Source organism: Poecilia reticulata, linkage group LG4 (assembly GCF_000633615.1).
Source record: "Poecilia reticulata strain Guanapo linkage group LG4, Guppy_female_1.0+MT, whole genome shotgun sequence".
NCBI classification, from domain to species: Eukaryota; Metazoa; Chordata; class Actinopteri; order Cyprinodontiformes; family Poeciliidae; genus Poecilia; species Poecilia reticulata.
In genome coordinates, this window is record NC_024334.1 from 9967755 (window position 1) to 9983379 (window position 15625).

The window sequence follows — 15625 nt, forward strand, 5'->3', positions numbered from 1 at the left end:
AAGTCTGAACATTTTCTTTAATTGGCAAAAGATTTATTTTGTGTGTTGAATTTTCATTTCAACAAATGAAAACAAACCAGAAACCAGCGTCCTTCACCCAGCATCCTTCCTTCTAAAGACAAGCAACCAAAACACATTCTTGCTGATTAGTGTCCAAGTTGGCTGTAAACACAAATGCCATTCAGCTGCCGCACCCAGTTTCACTCAGGAGAATGTGATGCTGTTGCTAATACAGACTCACGAACCAAGGTCATCCAAACTCTCACACGTGAATGCAGACAGAATGCCCAGAGGCAACAGAGAGCAATCAGTGGGCACAGAGGAAGGAAGCACTCTTTGAAAACTCGCCGTTGTCATTTACATTGAATTGAGAACTGCTGCTGCAAACTACAAAAATTGGAGTCTTGTGGAAGAAATAAGTGCTTCTATACTTTAAATCTTTGGCTGACTGTACGGCAAAGAGACTCTGTAGAAATGTTCATTACCCATTATGACTAATGGGAGAGGTGGTTTGAAGCAGTAAGTAAGCCAAAACTGTTCAAAAATATGTAACATTTTGTAATTAAGAGAAAAACAACAAAAAACGTAGTACAGCTTCACCTAGAACAAATTTAGAAAAAAATAAACATGTTACCACCTTTTGCTTTCCAGATATTAATCAGTTAGTTACAGTGTACTGACGTTAGGTCACGCAGAAAGGGCTGAGCTTCTTACATATTGATGTTAGAAGTAATCTTTTTTTTGCAGATGCATGCTTTGCTACAAAGGATCAAGCATACATGAAAGAACACTATGTGATTGCGTCTTAGACAAGGAAATTTTATACTTAAAAAGGAATTGAAATGTTTGTTTATTTACATTCCTTATGTTCTATAAAAAGGCTTAAGTGGTTAAAAGAAGAATCTGCACAATGTGGTTTTTTAAAAGATTGAAAAGCACATCCTAGATATGATGAGTAATTCTGATTGCTCATCAGAATAGCTGACAGAATAATCAATTACTAAAATACTGGCTAGTTGCAGCCCTACTTGCGAACATGTTGGACATTTAGGTAACTACATTTATCTCTGTCAGGCAAACAAAAGCAGATGCCAACTCTAAAATGTCACAGTAATAATTATCACTGCTTTTCATGGTGCGATAAAAGCTCTACTTTTTTTTCTTTGTGATCATTGTTTTTGTTGAGCCTCCATTACATTGTATTTTGGATGAGTACTTTCCTGTCATGCTTTTTTTTTTCTCTACCATTCTCAATCTAAACAAGAAAGCACAAAGGTTTTGAAATTAGCCATCTATGAATAAAATTGTCTAGTTTATGTTCAAATAAAGGAAGAAATAACTGATATTAATTTTAATTCAACCCACTTACCCATATTACCTAATGGGCCTGAAAGTCTACTTCTTCCTGCACTGTGCTTCAACAAACTCACACAGAAATATCAGTTATATTGAAATGTTGGTGTGTTTGTCATTCATCTAACTTTTTGTAAGTTTGTTGAAAAAGTTTAAAGAAGCTAAGAGAAAGGACCTTTTGGTATTGAGTTCATATCTTAATGATTTATTTAAAGGGACTACTTTAAGAAAGCTTTGCACTACTCAAAATAATACATAGACCTTTTAGACTTTTTTCTGGTGTATAAATCTATTAGAAGGAAAAAAAAAGCTTTTATATGCATATATTGCTCCTGATTTCCATTACACTAAAATTGTGGATCCAAAAACTGCTTGACTGTTTCTGTGTGCATTAGGGGAATAGAGATATCAGATGGTATCATTTAAGGGTGTTTCAGTTCAGTGGAAATCGCTTGCTCCCCCCCCCCAGAGTTTTACTTCAGTGCAGTTAATACGCTAAAAGATTTCATCAAATGTAGCCCGATTAGGCTGTGATCTAAAAGTATAAAAAAGGCTGAGTTTCAGCTAAGACAGAGACTGTATTAGCTAATACTGCGTCGGGAAAATCTTCATGGTGTGGATTTGTGTGTAATGAGTTCAAATATCAAAGTGAAATGTGCTTGTGTGTGTGTGTGTGTGTGTGTGCATATTTTACATCAGAACATGTTTCAAACATCAGATAATCAGGGAGTTTCTGACATACAACACAAACAGAAGTTTGACTCTAATTGGCTGGGTGTGAATTTCTCTCTGGAAGGTTTGAAGTAAGAAGGAAGGGGCAGAGCTGAGCAGTTTTAGGACAGACTGTTCACAGGCGGCAAGGGCGGGCGGCTTCATGGAGGCTGACAGCAATTACCACAGCTGAAGCCCAGGGAAGTTACAACCAGGACTGACATGTACACACACATAACGAAAAAGATGCCCAACCTTTCCCTGGTTTTTACTTTCCACCCAAAACAGTCACTTCCTAATTCTGTTCTAAAATGTTATATATCTAGGATTTATAGTGATTACAAGTGATAGTCGATAGACTGGGGCGCTTTATACAAAAATAAATAGTCAAGACAGTTAAAAATCTGACATCTCTGAACCTTGGTCTCAAACCCAACAGAATAAAAAAAGATAGCCATAAACATTTTATATCCAGTCCTTTTCGTTCGAATCGTTTCAGGGTTTGTTTGTATTTTTTACCATGCCCTCCACATTTGTTGGTACCTCGAGGGAAAATGTAAAAAAAAAAAAAAAACAACTAACTTGTTTTTATATATTGTTGTAATATGATATTTACATCAAATACATAAATATTGTGGACAGGACTGGACTTGGGTAAATGGGATGTTGGGAATGTCACCAGAGCAAGAGCTGTCTTTATTCTCGTCTAAAATTCAAGTTTGCTGCCAGTGCAAGCTTTTATTTTTGACTACATAAGTCTTTGCCATGATGGTTGGGAGCAGCATCTACACTGTGGGAAATAAGATTCAAATCTATCTTTTCATCTCCTGCTCTATCTTACCAAAGCTCATGAAAAAAAAAAAGAATAGTATTTAACTCCTCTACTTGAGGAAGTAAATCAAGACAAACAGATATGTGCAGCTCAGAAGTCAAGGACACATCTATTCTCTCATGCTGAATCTCATCTTTAATACAAATTACAGCTCGTCTGCAACAGGTCTCATGTCTAATTTCAGGAAATTACAGCACTCAGGTGAAAACAATATGCAAACCCTAACTTTTCTCAGTTAGGGTATTTGCTTATGATTTAACTTTAAGAGAAGGATTGAGCTAAAATGTCATGGGAGAGATCAAGAGCAAAGATCACTTCTGACAAAAAAAAGGCATTTTTCACATTTAAATCCGATTATGATGTGACACGACATTAAACAAACCTTATGCACATGATGTGCCTTCATACTCATGGTTTGGTTTTGCTTTTAACTTAAATGATTAAAATATAACATTAGATCAATAAGCACATTTTAGAGAAACTGCAACTTTTCTCCATAAATGCATTGTTTTAGCTTGAAGGGTTTTACTATTTAATTTAAAAGATTTTGTTAAGAAAAAAAAAGAAAAAATAAATGAAATCTGACAGTCAGCACAGCATAGGATGATATGAAAGTGCTCTGATTAAACATCCGTTTTCATGTGAGTGACAGGCAAATCTATCCAACATGCTGGTTTAGAGTGCAGCACAAAGCAGACACTGGCTTTTTCAAAGCCAGTGAAAAAGATCATTGTATTATATCCTATTACATAAGCAATGATGAATGCTACAAATCTAAAAAGAGAGCTTTAGTCACTTCTAGAAGAGGAAACTCATGTGACCTCAATACCATTTCCATGTTCCCAAAATCATCATCTAGCATTATTTATTTCTCTTATTTAACATGGCAGCCACAGATTTAATAACGCCTATCTGTTAGAAAAGCAACTGTCCACAGTAGTTTCAGTATGCACATCAACCAGAATATAAAGCCACCTTTTAAAAAGAAATCTCCACAGTAGCTCTTCTTGATGTTTTACTTTGAAATCCTAATATAGCTCCTCCGGATCCCCCAATTATCTGATATTTAATGCCAGGATGATGGACAAAAATCTGCTTCCGACGACTTTTGGCTTTAAATATCAGTTTAAAGTTTTGTATTTTTTCAAGAATTTAAATAATAATGCTTCAGCCATTACCAGCCAATTATCAGACTACATCTATCGGTGTTGGTAGGGCTTAAACTGAACAATAGATCTTACTGAACGTGATGATAGTGCCACCCACACACCAGCAAGCTTTTTTTTTTTCCATTTTTTCATATGAAGTGATGGATAGATTCAGTGTCAGGCAGCTTTCAGCTTAGACTAAAATACGGCTGAACATGAAAAGGAATTTAGAAAAAGAAATATGCTAAGCATTTAGGAAACCCTCACAAATAATTCAGATTTAAAGCGTCCAGCTCTTCAGCAATTGGAAAAAAACAACAATCCTCACAGGGGTGTTTAAAACCGTCCAGGGTCTTTGAAATGCATTTTTTCCCTCACATTCATAAAAATCAAGACAAATGAATATTTATCAGATTAGCCTTTTGAAACATTTTATTCATATTTTGAGCCTAAAGGTTTAATTTACACAATGTTTTATAAAAATGACCCATTGAAGCCTTCTAATTAATTCACAGCCTTCATATGGCCGTATCTCCCTTTTACAATGAGGGGTCAGCATTTAAAATTAAACTCTGAAACACACCACTCAATATCACACACAGGAAATTCAATATTTACACAACAGCCTGAATGAATCCAATGTTGAAAAAGGTTGTTTCATTGCTTAACTTGTACACATGAAGACATGGGTGTCCAACGTCAGTCGTCCTTGCGTGTTTTAGTTCTCTTCTTGGTGCAACTCAGCTGAATCAGATGACGGCTCATTAGCAGTCCTCTGCAGAACATTGACATGCTGAGGAGGTGGTTACTACTAGGGCGTTGAAGCAGGAAGGGAACTAAAACATGCAGGTTACAAACACGCCAAGACCGACTTTGGACACCCTGTATTAAGAGTTGGTGCATCTAACAATTCTCAAACTAAATGCAAAGAAAGATCTGCTCCTGAAATCGCACTGCTGAGTAAATGGCACATTGGGAGTGATGCGTTTATTCCGTAGATAAATTAAACAGTATTAAGTAAATACTAGCTGTAAGTAAATCACAGCTAGAGTAAAATGTGTCACATTTTCAAAGATCAGCACTTTTCGCAAAACACTGTACACAAAAATAAATATAAATTTTTTTTGTTGTTCTGCTGTCTGTTGTCATGCTGTGACTGCTATAGTGTTCTACACCGATTTGTTGATGACAATTTTTATAATTCTGTGAAAAATATGTTGGGAAAATAACATATATGTAATGTTCATCCTTGACATATAATTATATTAACAGATAAATAAAAGACTAATATTCCCCCATCAACATTTTTGCTTTATCCAATATGCAAAAAATAATAATAAGGAAAGCTAATATGCAATAAATGAGTCAAACTGGTTAAAGTGATGACAGAAATTTGACAGGAAGAGGTCAAAGTCATCATGAAACTGTCATGGAATTGCAGACAAAAACGTGTGCAATAGCAGACAATTCAGGCTTCATGGTGCCCTCTGTCCATACAAATCTACTCATTCATCCATCAAGACCATTGTTATTAAACTCCATTGTAGAGAATTTTAAAACTTGGACAAACTAAAGACAATCCAACTCATGTCAGCCCTTGGAAATATGTAAATGTCTTCAAGCAACTAAAGAATGACTTTAGAGGTCCATATTGAAAGAATAAGGGAATAGTGGAGACAATCATCCTATAACTCACTCAAACAGATCTCAGGGCATGTCAGACTCACTTTAACAAGAAACAGTGACTGATGGATATGGCATACCCATCTCACTCTCTCTGTCCCTGCACTTCTCCACCTCTTTTTAGAGAACTTTGTTACTGTAATAGTGGAAGAGGAAAAAAAATCAAGGAAAGATGTGTGGCGCAAGTCACAAGCGTCTCCAACCAAACAAAACTCCCAAGCTCAGAGATGCTTACTCAGACAGCAGGGCTAAATCCATCTTTCTGACAGAATCATTTCCAAAAGACCCAACCCCCAACGGGCTCCCGGATGCGCTTCAGAGCAGTACCGGCTGGGAGGGGTGTGTCAGTGTGCGCGAATGCAGAATTTAAAGTGTGGCACAAACAGGTTTCAACTTTTTTCTTTCTTCTCTATGGAATATAAATGGTATTTACTGCTTTAATTGTACACTTCCGTCCTTCCATCAAACCTAGAAAGGTCACAACGTCTTTGAGTTGGACATGCTAAAACACCCATCAGTCATTTTTATATATATATAAGCATAAATCCATCATAAACTGCGTCTTTGGGCGGTGAAACTTTATGCTTGTGTGTATTGACAGACAACAGAGAGCTGATTTAAAGGTCAACACCCCTGCAGCAAATGAATTGAATTAACTCAAGATTATGGCTACAGCCATAGCCTTGAGTTATGAGGACAGCCTGCAGGCATGTCAGGCTAATGGATATGCCCTCCTACTACATAAACACACTTGTAATTAAATTCTCATGACATATTTCCACTAAGTGTACCTGCTCATCTATCTCGATCAGTCTGAACTCTGCCATGGGCTGCATTGTTAATGCAACTTTAACACCTCCACAACATTTAACATTTTCTATCAAACATTCATTTCATATGCAGCTTGCAGATAATGTTGGTGTTGTGCAATAACCATTTACACATGGCATCTGAGAAAGGCTAACTGTTTTCTGTCAAATGTCTGACAAAATATGACTTTACCCCGATAAAAAGATTCAACAAATTGCAGAACTCATGAAAAAAAAATTTTTGGAAGTGAGAAAATAAGTCAAAGGAAAGGAAATACAGAATTAAAACATTGTGGAAAATCTAATATAAATAAAAAAGCTACAATTTTCAGTCAATGAGTTCCATCAGATGAAAGGTTTTAGTATGTTTATCCACAACAAATCTGAGCTTGCTAAACACATTTGATCAACTTTTCATATTTGTATTTATTTCTATATGTTGTAGTGATGTGGTATTTTTCAGTGCCTTAGTCAAAACACACCCCCACAAAATGTATTGTGTTGCATACAATTTCCTCCACAATCTTCAGTGCTTCAATAAAACATTCTTCTAAGAGATCAGTAAAAGTGAACATCAAAGAGCTACAATATCTTTGTTTCTCCAAAATGTCCAAAGGTAGGTGTGAGAAGACGCCTACATTTTGAACCAGCGCAGAATGTTTAATCAAGTTCAGATAAAATTCCTTTGGGAAAAGAAAACAAAAGAACTGCCGCTGTTTGGAAAAGCTTTTAAAAACTCCACTTATTAGATGAGCTAAATTTACTATTATGTCAGCAGACACTCAGGTAATCTTACCTGTAAATTGGATCCTGCATTACAATCAACTTGCTCTCATCCCAGGTCCACTCTTTCTTCTGCAAGCAAACCAGAAGCTTCATTTAGGCCTAATTCTAAAACCTTTTCACATTTTATCACAGTACAACAAAAAATGAGAATGTATTCAGGAAGGACAACATAAGGTAGCACACTCATGTAAAATGAAATTTTTAAATGCTAATGTGCATTTTTACCCTTTTCATTCACCTCCTGGCTTCTTTCTGAATAAAAATCTTTTTGGTTGGGCTGTCAGAGTGGACGGACGGTCATGTGCTTGTGTGTTTGCAGTCGTGATACATTTCATTTTTAAAAACTTTTATCATTGTTCTTTAGTTTCACAAGTATGCAATGCTTACACAATAAAGTAGATTATACTTGGTAAATATAATGTGGAAAAAAATAAAAATAAGGATAGCACGAGTCATGGACAAATGCAAAGACGCGCCCCTAATTACATGCAATAGAAGAAAACCAGTGCAAATAAAGAAATATATTTAAAAAGAGTTGATGTGTGCTCTTCATTATTATTATTTGTTATTTGCGCATTTGATTAAATCCACCTTTCAGTTTAAGGTCACAATCAAAATGTCAACCCACAGGGACACAGGAATTATTCATATTGATTTCTGTCTCCACAGAGGGCTTTGTTGACTTGAGTCATTCAATAGCTCTCATCCACAACCCGTCAGTGCTCCTGCCATCCTCTGAGATGTAAATAGCTCACTGGCTTGAATGTGACATTTCAGATTTTAGAAGGCAAGGGAGCAGGTTACGGCAAATCATCTATTAATGGCTTTAATTTGTTTGTTTTTTTTTTCAACATTTTGCTCGTAATTATGTTTTTTTAATACCTATCAGATCTTTTTACCAGATATTTTTTTTACATAAAAAAAGTGAAAATTAACTGAGTATTAAAATTATGTAATGTAATTTTTATGATTTTTTCCAAACACTGTAAACTTTGTGTGCTGTGCTGAAAGCAATTGTTCCAACTCATTAGATGACAATAAGCACCAGTTACTCTGTAAGTGATGAAACCACTCCTGTTCACTTTAGTTTTATTGGCATCTCTGAACTCCTTCAGCTCCTTTCATTTCCGCTCTTTAACTAGTTTCAACAAAGAGCTTTAGCAAAACATTAATCATTCGGTCTATAATAAAAATAATTCAGAAAATGCTGCTCCTCAGAAACGGCGGCACAGCTGACAGTAACCGTGGATGAGACGTCATGCACAAATCCAGCAACGTTTCCCAACTTCAGTGTAGGTGTTTTTTCAGTTTTTTTTTAATTGAATTTCAGGGAAATTCTGAACTGCATATTTTGTTAATGATGTCTTTATTTCCATTTGTCAGAATATTGAACAAGATCAATAGAACAAGATCAATATTAGAGATTGACGTTTTGGCCCATTCCTTTAGACTAGCGGTTCTCAACGTGGGCGTGTACCGCCCCGCGGGGGGCGTTAAGAGGACGGCAGGGGGCGCTGGCGGATATTTTTACAAAAGGGGGGCGCTGGGATGCCTTTGGGGGGCGTTTGGTCAAAGGTAAACTTTACATCTTAAATGCACAACAATGCCAGTTTAGACTTTGAGCAACTTGGTCAAACTGTATTGTGTAACATTAAATCATGCTTGRCTGCAACTGTATCGATGGCAGCTCTTAATGAACCAATTTAAATAAAGAAATCCCTCCATGGGTGATACCACGATTGAGAGCGTTCATTTTGTAGCGCTAACACAGTGCTGTAAGTGGTCCGGTATAAAATGGGGGTGATAGAACAACACAGCACTTTTAAATTTCAATAATCAGAATGCAGAAATTGTTTCCGTTGTTTTAAAAGGTTTGTCAGTCTGCCTTTTCCCCATCGATACTCTTCCCGACCGCCCTGCACCTTAGGGGCTTAAAAAAAAAATATGCGCACATTGGGCAAAACTCTGAAACAGGAGAAGCGGGACATAAAACGGAGCGACGAACTAGATGTGAATTATGGCATAAAAACAGAGAATCCGACGCTGAACTAGAAAATGGCACAAAATAAGAATTTTTTTCCCACTCTGATTGGCTGCTGTTAGGCCTACCAATTTTAACTTGAATGTTCATTGCATTTTTCATAGACGCCTGTGAAAATAATTTCTATTCCCATGACTTTTTTGTTCTCTGGGAAATTATTTTTGATGATAAATACAGAAACAAGCATAAAAATCAAAACATCTACAACAGTGATAGTAATATTAATAATAAAATAATGGTCAGTGCAAAGTAGCCTACAAATTCTTTGGTGGGGGGCGGTGAGGGACCTGGATAAGGGCTAGGGGGGCGCTGGCCCAAAAAAGGTTGAGAAACACTGATTTAGACAGAAACAGTTTATACAAATTGCTAGACAACCTTGTTCAGACATACATCCTCAGTTTTACCCTTTGATTTGTGGGATTGAATAAAGGATAAGTCCTTAATTTAATCAGGACATCTGCTCAGTCTGTTTCTGTCCCTGTATGTGCTAAAACATGGAATAAATAGTGTGTGATTTAATACTTAAATGGGTAATACACATTTTACAAAGTTTTTAAATGTCTAAGAATAGACATGCTCAAAGTTATGTTTTTGTAACAAACATCAGAAGAGGTAGACATTAGAAGCTGCAGAGTCTGACTCAGGGCTGCCGGTGGATTAAAAATATGAAATTAATTTTGCTCACTTGTTTTCTATGCTCTCTGTTGTCATAGACAAGTTGTAGGCCTGCTATTTACCCATTTATGCCCCATGCTTGACTGATTAGATGCCTGCAAGTATTAATTGTCAGACACATGCAGACATCTAAATCAGCCCAAATAATTTTTTCTGTATTTTGTCATAATCAAATTTGCATAAATAATTTGCATAATTAATTAAATTAAAACGGGACAAATTCCTAAATTATATATGCTCTTAATAACTACTACTCAATTTGAAGTTGGAATATAATCCTTGTGATTATATTCACACTGTATTCACTCAAATAAAATGTTTATATATGGTAGGGTTAGGGTAAAGACTAGAAGTGGTCTTCAAACATATATACAGTAGTGGTGTTGCTGAAGTTCAGAATTTTTGGAATTTGAGAGGCCAAAAACAACCACTTCATGTTAATAGAATTCAACAAAAAACAGAGCAACATTCACTGATCCAGGCAGATGTTAATTTAATTATCTCCTTCTTTTAATGGACCAAAGCAAAACAAAAGAGAGGGACAAAAATAGAATCACTCACTTTTTTCTTTTTTCTCAAGGTAACCTTGACTCCGTCTGTTGACACAACGATGTGAACTTTCTTCTTCTTGATGTTTTTCACCTTAAACTCATACTGCAAAAACAAACAGATGGATGGAAAATAGTCAGGTTGGTTCAGCTAAATAATGACAAAATGAGCAAGCGAATGAACAGAATGAACACTTTATTCAATTTGTGGAGCACAGTTAAGTAATAAGGCAATTAAAGATGATTGGCATGATAAAAACATAAAACAAACAAACAAACAAACACAGCATTAAATTGCAGTGACATAATAAAGAAAAGTTAGAATACAGACTAAAATTAGTGTTTCAGTTGAAATTAATCAAAGGCCACTCAAAAAAAGTTTTAACTTTTGTATTAATATAATTATATATCAGGGATGTAACTGAAAATATCAGAAAATCTAAACACAAAGCTAACCAATGCCTAATTATTATGTGGCTACATCATAAATTTACAGTACGTTTGTGTTCTTCATTGATGATGAATTCAATCGACCCATTTCATAAATACAAAGGAAAGGTGTATGTTTTTTTCTTTCAGTCCATCAACCCTAGCTACTAATCTTCATTCAGACTGCTTTGTGCGTTCACTTGGTGTACTACATATTGATTTTATTATTGGTTTTCTCTTTCTTTTCCAAGAAAAATGTTCTGTTCTTATAAAAACAGTATTACACAGCTGCTGAAGGTTTGTCTCAATAATAACTGCTGCTCTACAGAGAACAGATTCAGTTTTAAATATGTGCCACATTTAAACATGGAAAATAAAAGTAAACAAAAAAAAATTGTACACCATGGACATTTTGTTGCAAACTGTTAAACAGTGATTTCATGTCTGTGGATATATTGAGGATTATGGACGTGATAAGAGGGTACAAAATAACTTGGTGCCTTGTTAGCGTTGCTTAAGGAGCACAAGAAGCTTGAACATTACAGTGAAGCAGCCCAATCAACTCCTTGCTGTGTTTGCTGGAAAAGTCCTGACTGCTACAGTTATGAGAATCAAGGTGTGTTTGTATGTAGCTCTGCCTGGATGTTTCTACCATTTTCAGAAGTGAAAAGAACAGAAGGAAAATATTCTATTTTCAGGTTCATGTACCTGCTCAGGATATAAGGTGCTTTTGGGAGGCAGTAACATTTTCACAGTTCTCATATGCTTTTACAGCATTGAAATGGTAAAAACATATAAAAACAACAATTGATATTTACTGGTAATTTATGTAAATTACACCCAGGTCTTTGTGCTGCACTCCAGCTCGCTGCGTTGCACAGACTGCATGGAGACAACACTGTGTGCTGAAAGATGGTTGCAACTTTGGTGTAAAAAATAAATTAAAAAAACATTTTAAATAACCTGACATGCCAAGCTGATGCGTTTACACTCTGGAAATGATGTGCATACTGCTGTCCTTTGCTTCTAGTTAGGTCTGCCTGATATTTTTGTACTTAAAAGATGAGCTCTTGCTTGCAAAGTGTCAGTAAGATGTACTGATTGATGGCGTCTGAAGAACTACTTGTACCTAGCATACATATCAGCAAATTAAACTAACAGTGTTTTCTTTAGATGCTTGTCTTTGAATTTTTAAAATAGTTTTATGTCTGTCTGGAATTTTCTTCTGTCGTGTGAAGAAACACAGCACTATGCACTTATATTTTCTGTAATATCTTGTCAGTATGAGAGATCTGTCACAGCAATTTCTGATTCTCAAATTGTAATCTACAAAGATGTTCTTATGACTTTGATACCTAGTCTAATGAACATGTCGGCATATGCTGCAATGATGATTGTGCTGCATAAACATGTTTTAAATGCCTAATAGGTTGCATGAATGACCTCCACTGAAATGATTACAGAAGCAATTTAAAAAATACATCACACAACATTTGACTGGTTAAGTGTGTGCGCCATAATACGAGAGAGAGCACTTATGTCTAATAAGCCGTCTATTCCTCACTGAACAGGCAATATCACTGAATCCATACAGACCTTCGCACATTCTCCCTGGTGCCTTCAGCTTCCACCGCAATAACACAGCAGAGATGTGATTTGTATTGCAACTGCTGCAACACTTGGGGAAAGCGCAAATATTCATTTCACAACGACAGAGGTTCATTCCAATGGGGTTTGCCCCTCAAACGTAGCACCTGAGTAACAGGCAGGGTGCTCAGAATTTTTAATGAGCCATGAAGATGGATTGCAACACAGTCCAGATCCATATCCGTAGCATGGCTCATAGATGGGGAGCTTTTGCTGCTTAAATACGTCAACTGCTGATGGTGAAAACTGAAGGAAAAAATGGGCTGCTGGTCATTATAGAAACGAGTTTTACTAAAAAGTGCAAAAATGTGAAGGCCCATAAATGCCCTGCAATGAAAGAATATCAACGTTCGTGTAAACAAACGGACATTAATGGTGTAAAGGAATAGGCTCATCCATCAAGCTAACAGTAACAAGGCAACAGCTGCAGTTTCTGTCCTTGGACCACGTATTGTAATTGTGGATTCTTGAGAGTCTATTTCCTGTTTCCATAAATGAGGCTTCCTTTTGGAAAACTCAGTGATCATCCTATGTCCTAATGGGGTCTTTTGGTAAAAGCTCCAACCTGCAGTTCTGTTTATTACCGGAACTCATTGAGAGAAATAAAGGTTTATGACTCCGAGGAGAAATTCACATGGGCATGAAGACACAAGCAAGAAAGCCAGTAAACAATTGAGATCACTTAACAACAAGATAGAATGAATAGTGTCCATTTCTGTTTCTCCATCTGTTTAGTTTTTATTGTAATATTTAATTAAAGTAATCAAAACATATTTGAAGGACTTATGTCATAAAAATGCTCAAATCTCATGTGTAAGGTGTTTAAATTGAACGTTATTGTCTGAAAACTTTGAATTACACTCCATTCCAATATATTTTTGATCCTGTCCCTGCCTGGCCTGTTTCAACACTGATATATGAGAGATTTTGATTCATGCTCAAGCCACAATAAATCTAAGTTTCCTCCAGTGGGTGTATATCATTTATAAATACACTTTTTCTTATCCCCAACTCCAGTATTCCAACAACCAACTTTTAGATCTAGTCCTGTTCAAACACATCTAAACCAATGGATATCTCTGTCAAACTTGGAGCAGTGATGTACTTAAAAGTTGCGCCACAGTAATTGTATTTGCTTCTTTTTGAAATCTTCAACTTTATGCATGACTTTTTGTGCTATCGTGTGTAATCCAGTCTTGCAAAAATTCACAAAATTCTGTGCCACTCAAAAAGATGCAGGAATGATCTTCACACCCTGGTTACAAACTACAAAAAAAAAAAAAAAATCAGGTCACACATTCGTTGCAGCTGAGCGATTGCTACGTGTGGCTCATGAGTACCACAAGAATAATCATGGAATTTGCATCCCATTTCTTGCACTAGATCATTACACCTACACATCTACTTCTACTACTTATCCTTCAAACAAAAAACAGAGGGGAAAAACAGGGAAAAAAAAGACAAGAAAACACATTTTTCATCTTGAATTGAACTACATTTAACTGATGTAGTTCAACAATTCTGTCCCAACGCAGTAATTCTCCTGAGTACAGTGCAGACTGTAACTTCGGACCTCATAAATACAATAAAATACAGTCAATTTGTTCAAAACTGGTGCATTTTAAGCACCAAGGTTTTTCCATGACCAATCATGAGCACACATCTATCTCAATGACATCCTCTCTAGAGGGAGAGAATGGGAAAAAGAGGAGCTGTAAAAAGAATGAGGAGAATGTGATGAAAGGAGATGAAGGAAGACAAAGAGAATGCCAAGGAGGAACAGCCTGCGGTAGTTGGAATATGAAGCTTAATTAAAAGCTCAGATCATTAAGTTCACTATTATGCCAATTCAAATTCTTAAAAGTGTATACTGTTGCACTGCTGCTCAATGAGTTGAAAACCACAAGCTTTTAACCTCTGCAGAGAATCCTCTGCTCAAAATGTAGAGCATGGAGAATATTTCACAGAAAGAGCTTGGGAAACATGTTCAGGCTGCATACAATAACTGAAGGGTGGGTCATTTTGTTCGATTAGATTAGTTTGTATTGCTTGAAGAAATGGCATCCATGCAGCAACAACACACCTTTTTTTAATTGTACTTTTTATGTAGATTAATGCTACATGTTTAATAATGTTAAAGGAATTCAATTTAAAGCTTCATAAAACCCAACTTAAATTGTTCTATTTGAATTTTATTTAACTTCATACCAGGCTGATATTGAGATTGGTCAAAATACACCACAAAAAGTTTGTCTTTATAAACTAAGTCCAGCTTTTTTTTTCTTTTGTATTGGCTCAATATCCAACAAATTACAATAACTTCGTGGATGTTGTGAATCATTTCAGGACAACTGAAAGCTTCCGAACAGGCAACAAAAAATAGCTGTTGAAAGATAAGGGCAGAGGGTTATTAGACGCTACCCAGGGAAAAACTTCAAATGTCATGAAGAAGCAAAAACCACACAACAGTCGAAGCAGTTAGTGCACAAATTGGGCCACTAGTACAATAATAAAGCTTTCTGTCTATTTTTCACCTCAGGAAGAAACCGAAGGACTCCTAAAGAGAGAAGAGGCATATTTTTAAACTCTTTTACCCCCTGCTTCACTACAACCTTTATACAGATGCCTTCTTGTTTTGCCGTTGTTGTCAGCTACTTCTATGTTCCTCAGTTTATCTTTCATGTTCAAAACAAGTCTATTCCTATGACAAAAAGTTATAATGCTAGCTGTGTGATATGTGTTTATCAGGATGCTGACATTCAGAAGCACTTTCAATGATCTTTACATCTACAGAGAAGAAAAACATATTTAGAGTCACAAAATATCAATTTCGCTGATCTTTTCAGCACTAGTGCTATATTCACCTTAAATTTGCAGTCTGGGTCATTTCTATCAATATTTTTTTCTATTTTATGTTACCATTATCTACATAAATTGCAATATGTACAGTTACAATGTTCTTC

The 15625-nt window shown here is 36.0% G+C and overlaps 1 protein-coding gene across 1 annotated transcript in view; it reads right to left on the reverse strand.

Annotated features, from left to right (window-relative positions):
• The window catches only part of nos1apa (nitric oxide synthase 1 (neuronal) adaptor protein a), a gene marked incomplete at its 3' end in the record, with an annotated part of 120288 nt that overhangs the window by 58004 nt on the left and 46659 nt on the right, over positions 1 to 15625 (reverse strand). The window contains exons 3-4 of the mRNA XM_008406877.2: positions 10600 to 10692; positions 7333 to 7391 (exon numbers count right to left, since the gene is read on the reverse strand). Coding sequence (XP_008405099.1) covers positions 7333 to 7391; positions 10600 to 10692 — 152 coding nt within the window. The remainder of the gene's footprint in view (positions 1 to 7332; positions 7392 to 10599; positions 10693 to 15625) is intronic.